The 23946-nt window shown below is 34.2% G+C and overlaps 1 protein-coding gene across 3 annotated transcripts in view; it reads left to right on the top strand.

The window, feature by feature from the left end:
- LOC101325429 (cadherin-10) overlaps positions 1–21642 on the top strand; it is a 119683-nt gene extending 98041 nt beyond the window's left edge. For 2 of the 3 annotated variants that reach the window (XM_073801907.1, XM_019951037.3), the window contains 5 exons: positions 2487–2623; positions 9417–9538; positions 14756–14864; positions 18030–18281; positions 20974–21642. In XM_073801907.1, coding sequence (XP_073658008.1) covers positions 2487–2623; positions 9417–9538; positions 14756–14864; positions 18030–18281; positions 20974–21464 — 1111 coding nt within the window. In that variant the 3' untranslated portion in view covers positions 21465–21642. The remainder of the gene's footprint in view (positions 1–2486; positions 2624–9416; positions 9539–14755; positions 14865–18029; positions 18282–20973) is intronic. The other variant, XM_019951038.3, reaches the window with a different exon arrangement.
- The last annotated feature ends 2304 nt before the right edge of the window (positions 21643–23946 follow it).

The following is a 23946-nucleotide window of genomic DNA, read 5'->3' as shown; positions in this document are numbered from 1 at the left end:
AGATTAAAAAGATGTATATATATAATCAAAGAGGTAAAGTAGTTTTACTAAAGCAATGTATTTAGGGATGGATAATCGGATAATACTGGTCATGTTATAAACTGTCCGTGTCATGTATTGTAGATGTTAATGCAATAATCAAAGGTATTTACCTAAAATATGTCTTTTGGAACTGATTTTTTAAATGAAAATGTTAGGTAATAAATATAATTTACTGATAGAGAATTGAAAAATAAACGGTTGCCCCTTGAACAACTCAGGGATTAGGGGTGCAAATCTCCCCTCGCCCCCTCCCCACAGTCAAAAATCTGAGTGTAACTTTATAGTTGGCCCTCTGCATCCGCGGTTCCGTGTCCAAGGATTCAACCTCACATTTATTTATTCAATAAACACAGACTCTAGTTTATATTTTCTGAAAATATCTGCATATAAGTAGACCCAGGAAATTCAAACCCATGTTGTTCAAGCGTCAACTATAATTATATCAGGTTTGAAAAAGAACCAGGATCTCTCTGTATCTTCAAGATAATTTCACATAATCCTTTAAATTTTGTCACTAGCTTTTAAACTGAACTACAAGAAAAAAGACAAAACACACATAAAATGGATTTGGAAAAGACAATGATGCTCTATATTGATTTACATAATGCAACTTCCTGTCATATTTCTGTAGAAATAAGGATACTTATCATTTGCCAAAATACCAAAGAAATCATTCAACAAATATTTGTAGGTCACCATGTCAGTTACTAATTTGTTTCTCAGGGAATTCTCAGTCTGTTAGGAAAGAAGATTCAGTATGAGAAATAAGATTCATTGAGTATCTACTAGATTCCAAGTATGATGCTTGCTGTTTTCATGCTTGATTTCCTGTTTGAGACGTGAGATGAGATGAATTCCTAATACAATGTGGTAAATGGCAGAGATGATGGTACAAGGTGCTTTAGGATGGAAGGGGACAAATAGCTTCTCCTTCAGGTAATCATGGAACAGTCCAAGGAGGAGGTAAAATTTACGTTGACTCTTTCAGTAGTAAAATAATTATGTCAACTTGGGATATAATTTTTGAATTATTCCAGATATAGAGATACAATGTTTTGCTTTATTTGTGAATGGCTAAAGCATGTAGTTTGAATACAAAACTAAATCTATATTGTGTTAATAGAGAGGGATGGGGTTTATTAAGGAAATTTGCAAATTACTGGTCGATTCTACTTAGAACTGATTTAAAATAAAAATCTAAAATAAGCAATCCTCAAAAATAAAATCATATTAACTGTATCAAAATGTTAAGTTATTCTTCTAGTGTAATTTATTAAAAATCCCGCAAAAAGATCATAAATTTCAATTGATTTTTGGAAATATTATACAAGTTTGGAACACTAAAAGAAAAATGTTTTATGGCACTTTCAAAATTATTTTGTGTTATTACTTACAAAATACTATTTAAAAATAATATTTCGTATCTTGTTCCTTCAAATAAATGACAGTTGTGGCTTAGGAAAATATATGCCATAACTAGATATTACTCCTAGTTTTGTCATGTTTATTTTGATTTGTTTTTTAAGTTTTTAAATAGGGAACATTAAAGATAACTTGGGGAATTATGCTTGCTAACTCAAGAATTATGAAACGTTTGTAAACAACTAGGCTTGTGAAGTGGCAGGAACCACCAATGTACAGCTCTTTTAAACCTTGGCTGACAACCCCCCAAATAATGGAACTTATCCCAACTACATCATCCTGATTGATAAACCTGTAGTTGGGCTTTGGAATGACACCTGACACAATGCCTTTAATCAATTTGCAGAATAGTTGGTTTTGTAATATATATACTAAGATTTAATTTGGTACAAACATATAAAAACTCCTATCCCAAACTTTTCTATTTTTAAAACACTTCTAGTTAAAATGTATACATTTTATAATGATATATGTGGGTAAGAAACCAAAGCTACCTGGGTATCATACTTTGAAGCTGCTGAACACCATCATAAATTGATGATCTACTACTCTGAGGGAACTAATGCTGTCTCCAGTATTCTTACTAAAAGATTTTACTAGTGGGAATGATATTTTGCATTTGATCCTTGTAATAATTCTTCAACAGAGTTCTCAATCACTAGGTAATGTCCGTTGGTAATATAAAATTGTAATTCCAAGTTTTGTGGAAAAATACCTCAAGGTTACTTGAATATGCAATAGACAATGATTTAATTAAACAAACATTCAGAAGACCAGCATTTGAATGCAGAACAAAGGTCAATTCAGGTCTTGGGAAGAGGTTTTGGGAGGGTGGGAGAGGGTCAGTTTGTGTGTGTGTGTGTTTGTGATAAATCCATGACACAGTCTGCATCCTGGATCAGTACTATGTACTTTCCTGAAATTATTATATATCACTATATATGTGTCTTTACATTTCACCATTTTCTCCTGCAAACCATCAGTAATGCTGCCATGTGTTTTTCTCTGCCCTCGATGTTCAGATTTTCCTTGGATCGCCACACTGACCTCGACAGGATTTTTAACATACATTCTGGAAATGGATCCCTTTATACATCAAAGCCACTTGACCGTGAACTATCTCAGTGGCACAATCTTACTGTTATCGCTGCTGAAATCAGTAAGATGAGTTTTATGTATATCATATTTAGCATAATTTTAGGTTTTATTTTGTATTAAGAATAATTTCTTCTCATTGCACACATGAGTTGTAATTTCAATCTAAGGTTATAAAAGGCTTCTCTACACCTATAATTTTTTTCAATAGTTTCTATATATACTGAGAAATAGCTGTAGGCATCCACAAATCTACATTTAATATTAACTCATAAAAATGATCTAGAATTGGAAACTAAAGATATTCTCTTTGGGAGAAAGGGAAATGTATTAAAATTGTTGCTTGGATGCCATGAATTAAAATCTATGCTAAAATGCTGGGAGTCCATTATTTAACAATAAACACAGAGATAGATATTATTACTTTCTTTTTACAGGTGAAGAAACAAAGGTATTAGTAATAAGAGCTAACATTAAACACTCGGTGAAGGTATTATTCTAAGAATTTTAAATTAATTCTTTCCTCCTAATATTTTTCTTGACCTTAGTTAACAGAGAAGGAAATAAGACTCCAGGGATATTAGTAACTTGTCCAAAGTCACAATGCCAGAAGTAGTAAAACTGGGATTTTAAACTAGTCATTCTGTTTCTAGAATGACTTAATTCTATACCAAATTTACAAAATTTCATCCAGCTAGTAACAGACAAAGCCAGCATTCAAAATCATATCTGTCTCTAATTGCAAAAGTTCTTGTCCATACACAGGACTGGTTACATAATTTTTAGAGCCTATTATAAAATGAAAGTATCAGGCCTCATGTTAAAACATGATTAAGAAATTTAAGATGGCAACATTATAAAACTCTTAGAGGAAAACATAGGCCGAACACTCTATGACATAAATCACAGCAAGATCCTTTTGACCCACCTCCTAGAGAAATGGAAATAAAAACAAAAATAAACAAATGGGACCTAATGAAACTAAAAGCTTTTGCACAGCAAAGGAGAACATAAACAAGACGAACAGGCAACCCTCAGAATGGGAGAAAATTATTTGCAAATGAAGCAACTGACAAAGGATTAATCTCTAAAATTTATAAGCAGCTCATGCAGCTCAATATCAAAAAAACAACAAACCCAATCCAAAAATGGGCAGAAGACCTAAATAGACATTTCTCCAAGGAAGATATACAGATTGCCAACAAACACATGAAAGGATGCTCAACATCACTAATCATTAGAGAAATGCAAATCAAAACTATAATGAGGTATCACCTCACAGCTGTAAAAATGGCCATCATCATAAAACCTACAAACAATAAATGCTGGAAAGGGTGTGGAGAAAAGGGAATCCTCTTGCACTGTTGGTGGGAATGTAAAGTGATACAGCCACTATGGAGAACAGTATGGAGGTTCCTTAAAAAACTAAAAATAGAACTACCATACGACCCAGCAATCCCACTACTGGGAATATACCCTGTGAAAACCATAATTCAAAAAGAGACAGGTACCACAATGTTCATTGCAGGTCTATTTACAATAGCCAGGACATAGAAGCAACCTAGGTGTCCATCGACAGATGAATGGATAAAGAAGATATGGCACATATATACAATGGAATATTGCTCAGCCATAAAATGAAACAAAATTGCACTATTTGTAGTGAGGTGGATGGACCTACAGTCTGTCATACAGAGAGAAGTAAGTCAGAAAGAGAAAAACAAATACCGTATGCTAACACATATATATGGAATCTAAAAAAAAAAAAAAAAGGTTCTGAAGAACCTAGGGGCAGGACAGGAATAAAGACGCCGACGTAGAGAATGGACTTGAGGACACGGGGAGGGGAAAGGGTAAGCTGAGATGAAGTGAGAGAGTAGCATGGACATATACACACTACCAAATGTAAAATAGCTAGCTAGTGGGAAGCAGCCGCATAGCACAGGGAGATCAGCTCGGTGCTTTGTGACCACCTAGAGGGGTGGGATAGGGAGGGTGGGAGGGAGACGCAAGAGGGAGGAGATATGAGGATATATGTATACGTATAGCTGATTCACTTTGTTATAAAGCAGAAACTATCACACCATTGTAAAACAATTATATTCCAATAAAGATGTTTAAAAAAAAAAAAAGATGGCCACAGCAGAGCATTAAATAAGGGTGTGTGGGGCCCTTCTGAGTGTGAGGCCCTGCTCAGTTAGACATGGCCATGAGCCAGCCCTGCCCACACACACAAACCTGTTCATGGTTTCTGATTCCCGCATTATGATATGTGCATGGAATAGAGCAACTCTTTGTTTTAAAAAGAAGCATAAATTAGGGACTGAATCACGGTAAAAAAAAAAAAAAAAACTAAGCCTATACATTTCAGATCTGAAAAACTAAGCTGAATCCACAAACATATATCAAGGTCAAGTTATTCGAAGTAATCATTCCAAGATTTGGAAAGCAGGGCATTGGGGCTGAATTACGAAGAGTCTCAGAAGGATGGAACCGGGCTAGACTGACCATCAGCAATGAACTTAATGCCTCAAGAGAAAGTACTAGATTTAATTTTTTCTTAAATCTGCCTCTGAAATATAGATTAACCCCACCATCCAAACAATCCAGTTTTTCCATAATGAGATATAAATAGCTGTGTCTCTCAGGGTGAACTGAAGAATTGTTTAGTTTTTCTCAAGGAAAGTTTTATTTCTCTATCTGTATCCATATCACAGTGTTTAGATGTGCCCGACAGGATCCAGTCTGATTACTCCAGAATCATGATTGTTTGTGCTCTAGGCTCTATTCAAGGTCCTTATTCAAGCCTAATGACCTCGGAATTGCATTTTCCATTTCAGATCCTTTGAGAAATTTAACTTCTAAAGCTAGTTGAAGTAATGACAATTCTGTAAAAAGCTAAGTCAATTATGTTCTTCTTTTTAAGAATTAAACCTACTTTCTGCCCGTAAATAAAATCAATCTATGGAGTAACTGCTGGAAATGCCTACCTGCAAAGCCACAAACAGTCAGGGGCCCATCATACTGTTCCGATTATCAAATGGAATGAGGGGGAGAGGGAAACAGCATGTAAGGAATAGTTTTCACTAGATTTTAAACACTGGGTTTGTGGTAAGCATGCCATACACCAAGCCCAGAGTAGTGCAGAATGGCCTGGAAATGTACTTCTTACCAATGTTTCCAGGCTCTGCCTCTAACAGTTTAATTCTACATTCATATCAGTGTATCCCACTGTATGGAAAGTATTACTCCAGGTAATCATTTAATGCACTATACCATGGAATAACTTCTCTTTTTCTTCTTTAAAAAGTATTTTAAAATCCCATGTGGAGAATATAAAATCTAAAATTAAGGTCATAATCAGGGATTGTAAAACACTTTGATGTAGAAACCAATGAGTTCCTATAACCACATCTGAAGATTAAATTATAAGCATTGCAATATATTCTGACAACAGTAGAGCAAAGTTTATGACTGAAGGACTCCATTTTCTATACCTGCTTCCTCATTAGTAGAAATCCTTGCCTTAAGTAGGTAGGAGAGATACCTCTTTCTAAAGCCTGGGATTTCTAGATAACGATTTATACTTTCTTCTTCCTGGAGGTATGGAAAAGCCTGTGAATACGTGGCGTGGTTTTACCTTAGGACATACATTTTAAGATCCTTTCCTGTTCACACATTCTCACTACAGTAGAGTTTGCTGGATGACCAAGAGTCTCAGGTGGTAAATATATGCCAGCTCCTATTCAGTAGGATGCTTCCTTGGAAGACTTTATATTTTTATTTCTACCTAAGCAGCCGCATCTGCCAGTAAAAAGATTAGTGTAAGCACTGTTTTTTGAATAGGTGACTCCAGGCCTGGTGCTTTACAAAACGTGTTTATCCCCGTGGATTTAGCTTTTGATTTGAAGAGCCTTGAGTTACCTGTAAAGAGGCTGGAGAATCTCCATATTGTGTTAGGGAAGGGACTGACAATGAAGTTTTTTAGATGTGAAACTTTTGTCTTTCTTGGCTTCTGTGGCACAGTTAGAAACTGAATTGCTACCAACAAAAGAGTTTTTTTTTTGTTTTTTTGGTTTTTTTGCGGTATGCGGGCCTCTCACTGTTGTGGCCTCTCCCGTTGCGGAGCACAGGCTCTGGACGCGCAGGCTCAGTGGCCATGGCTCACAGGCCCAGCCGCTCCGCGGCATGTGGGATCTTCCCGGACCAGGGCACGAACCCGTGTCCTCTGCATTGGCAGGCGGATTCTCAACCACTGCGCCACCAGGGAAACCCAAGAGTTATTTTTATGTCAAGACTTTGTATTGAAGGAAAACATTTAGATTATGTCCATTAACTATAAAAATAGGTTAAAGAGCACATTCTAGAAAATACAGAAGAATCATGCCTTCCCACTCTTCCCCATAGCATCAAGTAACTCGGGGTAGTTGAGGATTCATTCGGAGGTGAACACTATGCCTCTGGGTTTTAGCAAGTTGTTTATGAGTGAGGGAGGTAGGAAAATAGCAGAATAACATTTTTCTCATTTTTTTCTCCTCTCCTCACTTTTTCCCAAATGTACTCCTCTTGAGACCCACATGAATTGCAGGAAAGCTAGTTAACACATTTTTATTGTGTACATGCTTTGTGTGGAGAAAGATAGCTTAAGCTTTTAAGTAATGTAAGGAAATAAGATATGACAGTGGTACGTCCCTGTTGGCGCAGTGGTTAAGAATCTCCCTGTCAATGCAGGGGACACAGGTTTGAGCCCTGGTCCAGGAAGATCCCACATGCCTCGGAGCAACTAAGCTCATGCGCCACAACTACTGAGCCTGCGCTCTAGAGCCTGTGAACCACAACTACTGAGCCCACGTGCCACAACTACTGAAGCCTGCACACCTAGAGCCCGTGCTACACAACGAAGACAAACCACCGCAATGAGAAACCCACACACCACAACGAAGAGTAGCCCCTGCTCGCTGCAACTAGAGAAAACCTGCACGCAGCAACAAAGACCCAATGCAGACAAAAATAAATAATAGATAAATAAATTTCAAAAAAGGAAGATATGACAATGATAATAAAGGATCCTAATAACAATAGTCAACATGTATTTGTTTTGTGTGTATACCAACAAATTGATACTTCAATAAGAAGTTTCCATGCATTAGCTCACCTAATTATTCAAATAACTGTATAAGATCAGAAGTTCTATTTTGATTCATTTTGAGTAAACTGAGGCATTAGAGACAGAGTGTAAACTGGCCAAAGTCACACAATGAATAAGTGGTAGACCTGGGAATCAGGTCAATTCTGTTTGACTCCAGGATCTAAACTCTAACCACCTGACATACTAAGAAGTGAATAATATGCAGCAATAGCTTAGCAAATATGAAATCAGAGCCTGAGAACTGAACACATATGGGTTAAGAAGACTGAAGGAAGACTAAACAAGAGTGTTAAAGAGGAGATGCACTTTAAAGTTTCCCTTGAAAAGAGTAAAGTAAGGTAAATACACTTCAGGTGGAAGTGCCTGCCTTGCTTCATACTACTCAGCCTTGTAAACGCCCCTGCCAAGTAATCAGTTCTTACACGTTATTTTTTTAAAATGCTGATTTAATTATTTTAGTAACATTACAATTACATGGAGAGAAGGGAGGAGAAATAAATTCTCTTGAGTAGTGATATACTCCCTGTTTGTACCTGACAATATTTTTTAACACTTGTATCTGAAAATTATTTAGATAAAATAAGAAAATCATATAAATTTCACAAGGGTAAATCATATTATTCATAACCAAAGTTGGTAGAGGCCATTTAGTACGATGGCTACTGTCCCTCAGCTTATCTGCTATTTTTTTTTTTGCTTTATTTTTAGTGAATTATCTCCTTTCTCCTTTTATATTGATCTTGAGCTTGACTTTACCGAAGTTCACAAAGAAGTTAAACTATATCCAGAGACTGAGATTTTGACATCAGAAAGGCTGATGAATATAAACCTGAATTTAAGATCTCCAAACACCTCAGATATCAGTGCAAGTGCCTAGAAAAATTCTTGGTGGAGATAATGCAATTATGACTAATATGCGGTTGTTACCCAAGGCTAAGATATATTTTAAAATTCCATTTACAAATCAAAACATATTTTTAAATGCATATTTTATGTGAAAACTTTGATGCCCTTGATTTTAGCCAAAAAAAAATCATGATTATTACACTACATGTTACTATTGAACTAATTTTGTTATACAAAATTGAACCTGGATTGTTGAAATGGTACCAGTAACAATTGTATTAATGAAACATTTAAAATCTTGTATTTCATTGTAAATTTCCATCCAGTTTGTAAAATTAGTAGCTATATATTAAAATTTCCAAAAGGAGGGATGAGAGTAGCTGTTGGAATACATTTTAGTGATAGAAGTAGTCAGAAGGGTAGGTTGTAATATAATAACTACCACGTAGATGACCTCGGGCAAGTTACTAATTTATTTAAAACCACTCTTCATCCAAAAAAAATGGTATAAATTAAGAAATATAATGAAATATAATAAAGATTTAATAAATATTTGTTCTTATATTGTGTATTTGGAGAATAAGGACACAAATATAATATGAACTCAATTATACTGGATTGTGCTTTTAAAAAGATTTTTCAAAATATTAATAGTACTCTTGGGCCCATTAATAACTGAATTCATGACTACCTAATTAGGCTCTGCAGTAATTTTCTTTATCGCATTTGCTCATTACGTTAGTAGAATGAAGGTGATGCTTATTTGTATGTGAGCACTTAATATCCACAAGAGGCTTATATAAATTAAATCTGGTGTACAAATGTGTCTTCCTAAACAGATTTTTTCCTTTCCTTTTTCTAGACAATCCCAAAGAGATGACTCGGGTGGCTGTTTTTGTGAGAATTTTGGATGTTAATGACAATGCCCCACAATTTGCTGTGTTCTATGACACTTTTGTATGTGAAAATGCCAGACCAGGACAGGTAAGCACCCATAGAATTTTAAAGTGTAGGAAGATTTTAACAGGGACGTTAAGTATTTTCTTTTCCCAATCTTGAGAGGAGTGAGTGAACAGAGATAAAATCACTCATATAAAGTCCCAGTAGTATGATTAAAAGCAAACAAAAAACAAAAGCAAAGGCTGATGATTTTAGGGTTAAAAATGTTTTAAATAATAGTGTAAACACATTTCATATGTCCTTCGTAAAGTTCTAATGTAAATATGAGATTTTACTGTAGCCACAAAAGTTAAAGTGTAAGAAGAAATAACTTCTTAAACTTTCAAAAACAAAAATAAACGAACAAAAGAAAAAATAAATCCTGCTGTGCCATTAGATAAATATTGGTAACAGCTCACAAGATGGGAAATGAAAGTTGGGGAAAACAGAGACAAATACTTGGGATCATCAAAGCATTCCATCAATATTCCAATGTATGCAAATACGGTTTTGAAGCAGGACCGCAGAGTTCACTCTTAAGACTTATACTTGCATTTCATCATCGTAGCAACACATAAAGTGCTTAATGACTTCGTTTTCGTCCTTTAAAACATTCTTCCTATACCAGATTTGTTTATAAGTCTTTTCCTCAGTGGACTCATTTTGTTGTTTGAAGAGCCCCAGCCTGTATGGCTGAAAGAGATGATCTTAATTGGTTTGAATGCCATCTTCACAGAAGGAAGCTGCATGTTATAAATAATAATTGGGAATCAAATGTGTTTTATTCAAGAAAGAGAAGCCATCGCGAAACTGTATTGCGTTTTGACATCATTTGATGCTCTTTATAAACATCGATGTGATTGGTACATTTTTATGCAAATTAGATTGTGAAATAGCTCAAATTCTTCCTTCAGAAGATTCTAACAGGAATTCAATAGCCTGTCTATTGTTCGAAATGGTAAAATTGCTGCAATTGGATTCATTTTTTTATTTGAAAGTGTTATGGAAATGTTTAATTTGGAATATTTAAAGGACTAAGCGGCTTCCAACCTACTTCTTAATGAAACAGTGTGCCCTAAAAATACAATTCCAAATAGTCCTCTGCTTGGCAGGCTCAGCATGATATGAGTTGAAGCCTTTTCTCTAGGAGATGAATTACCCACTTTGCAACTGCTGCATATATTGCTCGCTCTATGGTTATTCTATTTGATTTTCAAGAGATATCTTTTCAGAGCATTTGAGTCATTATAAATACTCATTCCCAAATGTATTCAAAATACACAAAATAAGGGATTGTGTTTGTTTATTTTTCTTATGCCTTTTTTCTTTTAACCTATATCTGGCTCAGTAATTTCATATTTTTTGAACTTTTAAAAACAAGTTAGTATATTGAGGGAAAATAATCAAATCAAAGTTGATTTTAATTAAAAAAAAGTAGTCTATTTTGACAAATTTGACAAGAAGAACATGATTAATAATTTTTGTCTAATTGGCGGCATGTGCAAAAGCCTCCCATAGTAGTTATTTTTAATAAGACTTGTTTGTTAGATGTCATTTTGGTCTCATATGCTGAAAAATTGTTGCTTGAACTGAACTGTAATATACTCACTGATGGAATTCTAGGTTATGACATCCTAGCAGGCAAAATCAAAATAGTTATTTGATAAAGTCCTTCTTCACTGAGCCTTTCTTGAAATTAATTTGTTAAGTCTGTCTTCCCTCCTTCCCGGGAAATAGGAGCTTTTTGGAACTTCTGAGTGTGCTTTAGTTATTTATAGAGTAGTTTAGTCCACCCAGTACTCCTCTGAATTAAGTGCTCTTTAAGAGCAGCACTTAGAACAACATAGAACTTAATTCTGATTCATTTGGTGTGTGGACTCAATGAGACAGAAATAAAGCTAATTGCCACCCTCTCCACCTTTCTTGCCTTTTCCCTGGCCTAAGGGTAGAAGATTTTCCCCCGGGGAAAGGGATGCAATTTACAAGTGATGTAGTTTGAATAGTCCTGTCTTATGCTTGAACTAGGCAACTAGACTCCCATCTTTTCCATCTCAGACAGAGTCAAGGGACCTTGGGAAAGGGCAGAAGAGAGGACTGGCTATTTCTCTTTCTTCCATTTTCTCTCACACAGGCTTTACTCCTTTAGTCAATAAAATATATTTTAATAATTTTTAATTTCTATGAGGGGGCAATAGCATTTCAGTCTCACAAGAGATTTCCCAGGGAGTCTCTCCAGGGAGACAGGCTGCTTATATTTACCCATTGATAGTATCTAAGCTCCAGGCCCTTATCAACCCCCAAAATCCTATTACATATTTTCCATAGAACAGTGTTTAGTTACTTCCCTAACAACTAAAAAGGGTGCTTTTTTACCAGAGCAAAGGGAATTTTCGCATCAGTGGAAACTACTAGTCTTTTCACCGAAAAAACTAAAATGTTAAAACTCAGTGACCGGTTTTCTAACTAAACATCTTAAAATCCATTTGTCATTCCAAACTTCATTATCTTATCCCAGAAACACCCTTCAAGTTCATTTAAGATTATTTTAGAATAGCTCAGTGAACATGCAAGCCAATTATATAATTGCTAAGGAGATAAAATATAAATGACTTGTCTGTGTCTAGTTTTCATATGCTCAAAATGGATACTGGACATCACCTTTTTTTTTTTTTTTTTTCCTAACTGTGGCAACTTCTTTTATTGGCAGTGGGTCAAAATGAATTTGTCTCTAGTCGAAATAAAATAGTGAGGTCTTATAGGGAGAGACAGGAGAAGCAGTTTTACCTCCTTCTTGTTGCCATCTTCTGATTTCTATTGCAACTCTTTATGGTACAAATACCGAAATAAAATGTGACTTTTTAATGTATGACTGGAAATGCAAAGGAAGACTGTATTAAAAGGTAAATGCTGAATATGGGGAAGTTGAATGCTAGAAGCCAAGTTATATCTCAAAGAGAAAAAAAATCTATCTTGTAAAGGAAGTAAGTGTCTCCATCTGCATAGAGAAGTCTTCTGGTCATAAAAGTATGTTGTGATATGATATTGATTTGCAGCATGTCATTCTATTTTGTCTGCATTGTTAAATGAGTTTACTTATTCCCTTTATAACATTTAATGAAGATACATTAGCAAATCGCTGAAGTATTGCTACCATATACAGTGCTACTGTCTTTTATTAAAATAATACATCTTAATTGAGAATTTTTATGTAAACCTTTATAATTTCTTATAGTTATATGTAAAGATGTGGCCATTTCATTCTCTGAACTATGTTATTTTGTCCATAAAAATGAACTGGAATTGTAATTTGTAATCACAGTTGCAAATGTAAATTTATTATGAGACATTGTAGTTTTTATTTTAAAAGACCATTAGCTCTACTTTTACATTTCTATAATTTTATGCATCTGTATGTGAGTTAATATATTAATATTGATATATATAGACATAAGAATTTCTATTAGTCTACTATCTTTCTTGATATGTTATTTCATTTATGCCATTTTTTTCCTCTTCAACTTATTTCTATAAATCACTATTTGAAAATAAAATCTTTTAGACTGCTCCTCAAACGAGTCAGTCAAGAAATATATTTGTAACTGAATAGATACATCTTAAAGGGTATTAGTTAAAATTATTTTAACATTTTTCTCTTGAATTCCTTTATATATATACCACCTTTTTGTTTTTGATTGACTGGATAAGCCATTAGCCATAAATTCTTGCTTATATTTAATCTTAAATAACCACTAAAATTTCATAATGTTAGATTTTTAAATATATATTTTAAATTATTTAAAGTTTTAAATGATTGTTTTGCTACTTATTTCTAGACGATTAACATTTATCTTTGTTTGGTCCAATTATATTTCTTGTATCATTTTGAAATAAATGATTAAGGAGTACCGCAACTTTACCACATTTTAATTTTAATTTTTTTTTTTTTTTTTGCTGTACGCGGGCCTCTCACTGTTGTGGCCTCTCCTGTTGCGGAGCACAGGCTCCGGACGTGCAGGCTCAGTGACCATGGCTCACGGGCCCAGCCGCTCCGCGGCATGTGGGATCTTCCCGGACCGGGGCACGAATCCGTGTCCCCTGCATCGGCAGGCGGACTCTCAACCACTGCGCTACCAGGGAACCCCACATTTAAATTTTTATAGAACACTTTAAAAGAAAAATAATTTAATATGGAATACTTAAAATATTTCCTTAATTTTTTCTAATTATTTTACATAGTGTTTTAAACTTAAGAATCTTTTCTAAATTAATAAAACATCAGTAACAAATACTTACATCAAATATCCAGACAATATAAAATTGAGTTAATGCAGTAAAAAGTATATTCCTTTCAGTTAAACATAAATTTGACCATTTACTAGGCATTGAAACACATATTTAACAACTTCTGAAATCTTCTTGCAAAATTAAAATATGCAAAAATACATAAAATGGTATTGTATAAATAAGTTAAGGACAAAATGTATATATATGCAAAAAATACATAGCTATCTGTTACATATATATTTGTATAATATTAATTAATTGTATAATATGTTCAAAGCAGTCATCTGTTTATAGTATAAGGTGTTAAATTTTCTACTTTGTTACTAGATAGCTTCTTATATTCTCTTACCCTAAAATAAATCAGAGTTGACCTTTTTAAAATAACCAATCCCTGTAGTATTATACGTATATGTTGAATTTAAAAATATATAATTCTGTTGACAGTGCAAATGAAGTGAACAGTTACTGTTAAATTAGATAATACTGTAATGTTTGTCTTTCCTTTATAAAGTTATATGTAATTGTCTATAAAATCTCTAAATTCTTTGAATAGTTTTCACTTTACTTTTAATGAAGAGGAAAGCCCTAATCACAATAATTTTCTAAATTTTCCTACATTAGATACATTTATCTTCTAGATAAATGTTTAAATATACATGAAATACCTACTTATTTCAAATGCTATATCTAATAAAACTGTAAAGAATACAATGTTACTATTTATTATTTTAATTATAATTAACTTTAATTGATTTAGTATTAAATTAATTACTAGTGGGAGGGAGAGAGAGAGACTTTGTTTAAATCTAAGTAATAATAAAAAGATGGAATAACTCAAACAAAGGTACATGCACAAGGAAGAAAATCAATTGTCCTTTAAAAAATGTTAGACAAAATTGGATATTAAAAAATTATATATTATAAAGCAGATTCTATCCATGGAAGTTTGATAAATATACATTTTTCTCTCTTCTGCAGCTAATACAGACTATAAGTGCAGTAGACAAAGATGATCCCTTAGGTGGACAAAAATTTTTCTTCAGTTTAGCAGCTGTCAATCCAAACTTCACAGTACAAGACAATGAAGGTAAATTTTAGAACGTGTTCATTATGATTTAAGGTGACATTAACAAGAAATTTTCCCCAAAGTAACAATTACCATATACATGATATATTCATTTATAGATCTGTGTTACAAAATTTTGGCTTCATTATATTTTTAATGCGCTATTATGGTAATTTCTTAACAGTGGTTACTTTCTTGAATTTTAAGATTATAAAATATGTGAAAGAAGACTCTATATGGGTTCTAATGCAAAGACTGAATCTTGCAAACATTAGAAAGGCCGGAATAATCAGTTCCTATAACAAAATAGTAGGACACACAGAGAAATGAATGGCTCAATGAGACTCTTGTGTAAACTTCAGTGAGATTTAGCAGCAGCAGATTCACCAAAGCCAAAAAGGCATAGAAGAGACAAAGAAAAAATAAAAGTAGCCACATTAGCCTATGAGGGGATTGGGTGCAAAAACATAGTTTCAATGACAAGATGCACTATTCTTCTGTGTAACATATGAATCTTATAATGACTCTGTGATCAAAAATACTAAACATATTTCTTGCATTCTCAAAAAAAGAAGAAACATATTTTTGAGGAAAAATACAAAAATGGGTCACTATTTTCAAAAAGTCAAAGAGCTTTATTCTTTGGAAAATATGTATGGTAATTATTCTAGGCTAAACAAAAGTATGTAATCAGAGTTTTCTGTCTTCAACAAATTTATGTTAAAACTAATTATATAAGGTAGTTTTTGGTAAAAAGGCATAGTTGTTTTAGAGCTACTATAGATGTAATTATTCTTAAAATAAATCTAATAACTACATTGGCATATTTACAATACCTTCCTAACTGTGTATGTACACTGGCAGAGCCAGGTTGCTATAGCATATCTAGGTGGATTTCAGAATGTCAGAAAGCAGTTTAAGATAATGGATAGTTTTACACTGAGCAACTACTACTTGAGATATTTGATATAGTATGATCTTTGCACACATCAGCTGAAGGGAGGCATCGGTTGGTAACATCTATTTACTAATGAGCTTCTGAAATGTCTATCTTTTCTGTCCCTCTGGACACCTAAAATAATTGTGATTAGAAATATTAACGTAGAATTGGCAAATAAAATACAAAATGCCCAATATCAGATGTAATATCTGAATATTAGAAAAGGACCCATCACTTTAATTCGCTGAATCTGGTAACCTAAACATAGAATTTAGACAGGACATTCTTAGTACTGAGCTGAAATATCGTATTGTATTGTACCACTTTCTAATTGTATTTTAATTTGTTTTATGTTCTTGTTAAACTGAGCCCCGGATCTCAACAACCACCTCTCAATTTTAAAAAGTAATAGAGACTTGAAATAGTACTATCTTATCACCGCACTTCACAGTTACTGGGGAAACAACTCAAGCTAATCTTAATTAATTTTTGATAAATAGTAGCAATTTCCTATACTGGGTAGAGTTCCTGATCCTACATAAGTTACTCAAAGCAAGGACTGAAGCCATATGAATACAAACCTGAACATACACTAAATAGACTACCAGTAAAGTCTGATGGAATATTTGATCTAATCTTTCATAAATTCACTATTTTCTGTTATTGGGTGAATTTTGAAAGAAATTCCAATGACATAGGCATCACCTTAAAGTTGACCTTCTTGAGAAAATACCCTCGCATTTGTCTATATGTTCATCTTAAAAATCTTTAATTCTACATCTTTCTTCAAATACATTTCCTGCTTCTGTGATACCACAGTTAGTATCACATTGTTAAAGATGCCTCACTTTTCACTAACTTACAGGTCAAAAGCATAATTATATGATGACTTTCTGAATATTTAATAAAATGATTCAAACAGAATTGTTAGTTTAGGGTAAAACTTCTTTTGGCTCTTCAATGTATCAAAGTTATTGCAGGCAAAATTAAGATTTAGAAATTTTTGAAAAGTTAAAAGTAAGGCAAGAAGATTCTGAAAATACCCATATGCATGTAAATGTTTGTTTTAGTGTAGGTTTGAGAAAGGAAGAATTGTATCCTAATACTCCTTGGAAGAAAAGTCAGAATTGCAACATTATCAGGATTACATTTTATTTTTTAAATTTGCTTATGCACATCTTCTATTTTGCTAATTTACTATTCTAGATTATGTGGTAGTTAACTGATATACTAAGATTTAACTTCTTGCTAAAATTTAGGAAATGATTACTTTATGTTCAACCACTACACCTGCAAAAAGATTGTCATTTTCTTTTCTTTTTTTTAAATTTTGCTATCCTGTTGGTTTGATTTAGCAATTGCCTAACTCACTCCCTTCCCTACATTGGCATTTTAAGCATCCTTATGGGATTGGCTAAACAAGACCCAGCACATTGGACAAACAGAATAGGAAATTATCATCCAAGTATATATTGATTTTATTTTTCAATATCATTATATAGATGCACAACCCACATTTAAGGATACTGGGTGAGTTATTGGATAAAGGAAATATCAGTAGCAATATACTAGGTAGGAGGATGCTAGCCTTGATTAAGTCCCTACTTCTTTCTGTGTGTCTGTTAGGCACTCCACATTAGTGTCTTCCACCAATACTTTGAGTTACACACTGTGTTCATTTTAATTGGTGGAAATCAAAGTTCAAAAATATTAAGTAACTTGCTAACTGTTCTTCATACATCGGGACTCTTGAAGGTTTTTGAATGCTTAATTGATTTTAAAAATACAACTATAGTTAAAATTTACCCAATCATATTTTTCTTCATGAATATTGGATTAATGTGTGTTTTGTGTATGTGCACACACATACATTTGTAAATAAAAAACATTTACTATAATTTTTTCTTTGGTATGCGTAATATTTATGTTTTTCAAAAACTGTGGTAAACAATATGCTATCATCTCTATAGTCTTGATAAATGATTCACTTATAAAAAAATCACCATTTTGAAAGCATCTGAAAACTAGTTAAAAATCTAATAAGTAATAATGGTATTAGATTCTTCAAACTGTCTTATTTATCTTATCTATATTTGAATTGCCTTGTATATATTTGATAGGGAAATTGATATCAATTTTGTATTTTACACAAACAACTCTTTATTTTTGTGTCAAACCACGTTGATCAGGATGAGACAAATGTATTGTCCCCAAAGCCATTTGTAATATGTTAAAATTTATTTTAGATAATACTGCCAGAATTTTAACCAGAAAAAATGGCTTCAGTAGACATGAAATAAGCACCTATCTCTTGCCTGTGGTGATATCGGACAACGATTACCCGATTCAGAGCAGCACTGGCACACTCACCATCAGAGTGTGCGCATGTGACAGCCAAGGCAACATGCAGTCCTGCAGCGCTGAGGCCCTGCTCCTTCCCGCCGGCCTCAGCACAGGGGCCTTGGTCGCCATTCTCCTCTGCATCATTATTCTGCTGGGTAAGAAACCGTGATTATTTCCTAGATGGCTACTTCACAGTGTTTGTAAGTGGAAATGTTACTATTAAAATACTTCCCCTAAAACTAACCCCCAAATTTAAGACAGACATCAATTAACAGTGGAATGTTGTTTGTATTAAAATATTTTATCTGATCAGACAGAGTCATTACCTTCCCTTTTTAAATAATGAAACTGAAAGTTAGAGATGTTCTAAACGTTTTCCAAGGTTACACAATTTCTGAGTGGCTGAGCTAAGGCAAGGCACCTTGCTGTCAGTCTTTATACGTAGTTTTCCAGTAAATCTAAAGTATTTCCACTGTTTTTGGTTCTTATTACAGCTGGACAATGGCCTCACTATCTTACCTCTTCACTTATGTAATGTTAACATAGCCCTTTACCTCGTTCACTTGTCCCGAAAACAATACTTGATTTTATAACCCAGAACAAATTGCTTTTTAACTGCTTTTGAGTTAAAAATCAGATTGTTTACTCTCTAGTTGCATTATCTTAAAACTATTGGGAGTATTCTTGTGACTCCAATCAAAAAACACTGTATCTGATATTTTAAGAAGCAGTGAAATGAACTGGGATTTTGAAGCCAATCTTAGTAAGTTTCATTATCCTCATTATTAGCACATTTTTTACTGGCTAAGATCCTTTAGCTGATCATAAGCAATCTGAGGTTTAAAATCGTTACATCACAAGTTTATGTGTGTGCACAAATCATGAATTTAGCCAAAAGAAAAGGTCACATTTTCTTAAAAACTTGAAGAATAAACATTTTCTTTCTCTTGGTGGTGGCCTATTTATTTTTTAATCACTTTGAAGGTCAAGAACAGTTGTCAATGGATTAAAACTTTCTTTTTTGTTGCATTAATAAAAGTCCCGGGCTTCCCTGGTGGCGCAGTGGTTGAGAGTCTGCCTGCCGATGCAGGGGACGCGGGTTCTTGCCCCGGTCCGGGAAGATCCCACATGCCGTGGATCAGCTGGGCCCGTGAGCCATGGCCGCTGATCCTGCACGTCCGGAGCCTGTGCTCCGCAATGGGAGAGGCCACAACAGTGAGAGGCCCGTGTACAGCAAAAAAAAAAAAGTCCCTTGTCTGCCCTCTCACACAAGCTTGAGGGCAAGAAGTCTTACTGTTCTGAGTTAATAAAACAGAAAACATAATACCACTTTACATAATAACATAATTGCCTTCATTCAGGCTGCTGTAACAAAATATCATAGACTGGTAGGTTTAAACCACAGAAATTTATTTCTCACAGTGTGGAGACAGGTAAGTCCAAGATCAAGGCACTGGTGGATTTCATGTTTTGCAAGGGCATACTTCCTATTTCACAGACGGCTGTCTTCTCTTGTATCCTCAAGGGGCAGAAAGCAATCCTCTCTCCTGTGTCATGTCAAGAGAGCACTAATCCCATTCATGAGGGTTCCACCTCCATGACCTAATTACTTCCCCAAGACTCCACTTCCACACACCATCACATTGGGAATTTATTTAGGCTTTAGCATATGAATTTTTAGGGGACACATTCAGTCAAGACCAGTAATAAATCCCATATCCTTTAAATGTTTGTTCTAATGAGGCTAAATAAATATAGATATTTCTTCATACATATACCTGGTAAGATATTTTCCCTTCCTTTCCTCATCTAACTGAATTCACATCTGTTTCTCTAAATCATCATTTTTAAAGGATTATGACCAAAATGTTTGGGGATAAAGAATGAGGGTGGGAAACTAATACAACCAGAGGGAAAATGATTTTAGCTTTCTCCTATCTTTTATGCTATTACCATTATTATGATTACTAAAATAATAAGCATATTATTATTATTACTGATACCTTCCCATGGAAGTAGGGAAATGTCCTGTCTGAATGATACACATTTCTACTTGTGGATCTATACTCATTAAGATACATATAGCTGAAATTCATACATAATTTTTGTAGTTAATTCAGTGTAGTAATTTGAATTTACTCTTTGCCATCATGTGATCCAGCAATTTTTTTTTTGATCTCATGAGTGATATATATTTCCATGGAAAACCTCATAAATTTCTAAACTAATAATGTCTAAATAATGTGATCGTTTTTTCCCAGTAATTAAGGCCTTCTAGTAACAATGTAAGGAAAAAAAATATGTAAGTCCATCCACAAAGCTATTTAACAGATATGGATACTCCATATCTTGTGAAGAAAGCTGCCTTTCTAATATTGCATAAGGATGTAAAAATATGGGCGTATTTTTGCCCTTCTTCATTGTTTTATTTGAAGCTGAATTTGATTTGTGTCTATTTTTTAAACAACATCTTATGTCACTATTTAATGCAAAGTATAAATAACATCTGTACAATCAGGAACTATCTCTAAACAGTTCTTAGAAAAATAGATAAAATAAGTCACTGTATTTGAAAAAACCTTTCACATTGCTTTAAATTAAATTAGAACCACTGTTCTTAAACTCTAACCATCCTGGCTAAATCCTTCAACACTCCCCTCTCCTCTCACGCCTCCCCCTCCCCACAAGCCCTGCAAAAAAAAAAAATTATGGAAATACAAAATTAACCCTAAATTCTAACCAGTTCCAGAAAACCTAAATAAGAAACTCGTTTATAGTACTTCCACTCGTTATTTATTAATATGTGTTTCAGATGGACCTCTAATGCATCTTTTTTCTTTTTTCAAGTTATAGTAGTACTGTTTGCAGCTCTGAAAAGACAGCGGAAAAAAGAGCCTCTGATCTTGTCTAAAGAAGATATCAGAGACAACATTGTGAGCTATAACGATGAAGGTGGCGGAGAGGAGGACACCCAGGCCTTTGATATCGGCACCCTGAGGAATCCTGCAGCTATCGAGGAAAAAAAGCTGCGGCGAGATATTATTCCGGAAACTTTATTTATCCCACGGAGGACTCCGACAGCTCCGGATAACACGGATGTCCGGGATTTCATTAATGAAAGGCTAAAAGAGCACGATCTGGATCCCACCGCACCGCCCTACGACTCACTTGCAACGTATGCCTACGAAGGAAACGATTCCATCGCGGAATCTCTGAGTTCTTTAGAATCAGGTACCACTGACGGAGACCAAAACTACGATTACCTCCGAGAATGGGGGCCTCGGTTTAATAAGCTGGCGGAAATGTACGGTGGCGGGGAAAGTGACAAAGACTCTTAACCTAGGATATATGTTCTGCTCAAGCAAGAGGAAGTAACTTTACCGACACCGTCTCCACTTCACAATATTTGATATTCAGGAAAATTTTCCTGCCACTCAGCACAATTTTTTTCCCATTTCCTTTTTAATTTGTTCATTAATTACATTAATTCTTCCCTGTAGGATGTCTCATGGAATATATACGACATTTTATTTAATCACTTCCAAGAGCCAAAGCTATGGAAATTCAGTGTTGTCCTTCTTAGGAAATAAAAGATAATTTCAGAAACATGAACAGGATAGTTCTCCCTTAAGCAGCCTCACAAACAAGCCGCTTCCGTTTCTTAAAGGTGAAGAAAAAATTTAAGGTATATCCTGTTCTGTATGTTAAATTAAAAAAAAAATGTACATGTGGTGTTAGTAGGTGTGATATGCAACCTGGTATACAAACGTTTGTGCAATTTCATTTCATCAAATTCTATCTGCTAATGTTTTATATTTATATTTTTGTATTTATTTTTTAAAAAAAATAAACCAGTTTTTACAACTACCTTGTCTCTAGCTTCCTTTTTCTTTAGGGAGAAAAAGTTTCTCCACAGACTAAATATCTTGGTACAAAATTCCACTGAATACAGGTAAGAACACAAAATCATTATCATTACTATTGAGAGCTCTAACCAAATTAATATGATTTAGGGAAGAATTATTTTTCCAATGAGTCTTGCTATGCTGTGATATGTGAAAAACTCTTCACATTAAGAGGGATAGTCATTTACAGATCACCTAAAACTTTACCATATAAGCAAATGTAAAACATGACCAGCCTTATGCTAAATATCCCCAAACACCAGCAATGCAGTAATTTCATTTTGTCTTTATTCACTAAAATAATATCTGAAAGAATAAAACGTTTTCTTTTTTTGTATGGCATTTGTGCTATTCAGGTTTATGGGCAATAATAGTTCAGACAGATTTCATACTGAAATAATCTTTTAATGGAAAATAGGCTTACCTCCCATGGTGACTTTGAAATGCCTAGTAATGACAGTAATAATGCTGAATATTCCATTAAGATACAGCAATGGAATTATGTAATGTTTCCCAAAATGCATTACATATTGCATATTGGTAACAAAGTCTGTTTTTCTGTCAATGAATGTTTCAATAGAAAGGAATAAAAAAGTACTGGCAGTTAATTATCCAGAGTTCCTGATATTCAGGGAAGCCAACTGCCACTAACTGATGCCTCTTTTCTCAAGATCCAAACATGATTTATTCATAAATGGAGCACTTTGTTGGGCCTACACTAGGAAGTCACATTCCCTGCTGAGTTTATCGTAAACAATACCAAAGATTTGTGTACTTTCCAATTAGTGAAAATGGTATGCTCTTGGAGTGAGTCAGAGGGCAATATTGACATATCCTTAATGCAGAATTAATTATTTCAATCTTCTTGAATGCTTTTTGTTCCCCAGCTTCCAGGCTGCAAGACACATATCCCTCTGACCACAGACATTTAAGTTTGCATAGTAATCTAGTCATGAAAGAAAAACAACCCATGTGGTCTAATTAAAATTACAGTCACGTTACAAGGCTGACACATCAGACCACAGTAAAACCTAACTTGGTCAACTTCCTATATTCCAAGAACCCATGCACCCACCCAAAAGATTGAGAAAACCCTCAGTATGCTAGAAGGTTTATTTATTCAAATAAAATCATCAACAAATGGAAAAGATAAAAGAAGGTATATCTCACGAGCATTTCACATTAGTTATGATTCAAGCTATAACATTCGGGCTTCCTGGTGGCGCAGTGGTTGAGAGTCCGCCTGCCGATGCAGGGGACACGGGTTCGTGCCCCGGTCCGGGAAGATCCCACATGCCGCGAAGCGGCTGGGTCCGTGAGCCATGGTCGCTGAGCCTGCGCATCCGGAGCCTGTGCTCCGCAACGGGAGAGGCCACAACTGAGAGGCCCGCGTACCGCAAAAAACAAACAAACAACAAAAAATACTATAATATTCATTTGAGTAAAAATTAGTTAAAAATTTTCCAGCATTAGTTATTTTTATTAATATTAGATGTCAGTAATTGGAATTCTTATTTAAATATTTTTAATTATCCTCATACAGATAATTTTAGACTGGCATTAACTTGCTCTATCATTTATTTTGTCATCCAACTTTTATATATTTAAAGAATCACTGAGCTTTTGCATTATTCAAATCAGGTTTCCAAAAATTCTCCTTAAAGAGATTGATTAGCAGGCTTCTTTGGCAATATAAAATCTATATTGTACAGAAATCATTATTCAGAGTACTGAAACAGTCCTTGGTATCAGATAGCCTAATATTTTTTGATAATGAAGGTGATATGTTATATAATTAATTTTTTGGAGATCCTGAAATTAAAAATACACCTATAAGGACCTGCTCAGACTGTAAGTTTCCCTTACATTATACTCTCCCAAAAGCAGACCCAATATATAGATTATTCTATGTCCA

This window comes from Tursiops truncatus, chromosome 3 (assembly GCF_011762595.2).
Source record: "Tursiops truncatus isolate mTurTru1 chromosome 3, mTurTru1.mat.Y, whole genome shotgun sequence".
Classification (NCBI taxonomy): Eukaryota; Metazoa; Chordata; class Mammalia; order Artiodactyla; family Delphinidae; genus Tursiops; species Tursiops truncatus.
The sequence above is the reverse complement of the archived record's forward strand: the minus strand, read 5'-3'. Positions and strand labels throughout refer to the sequence as shown.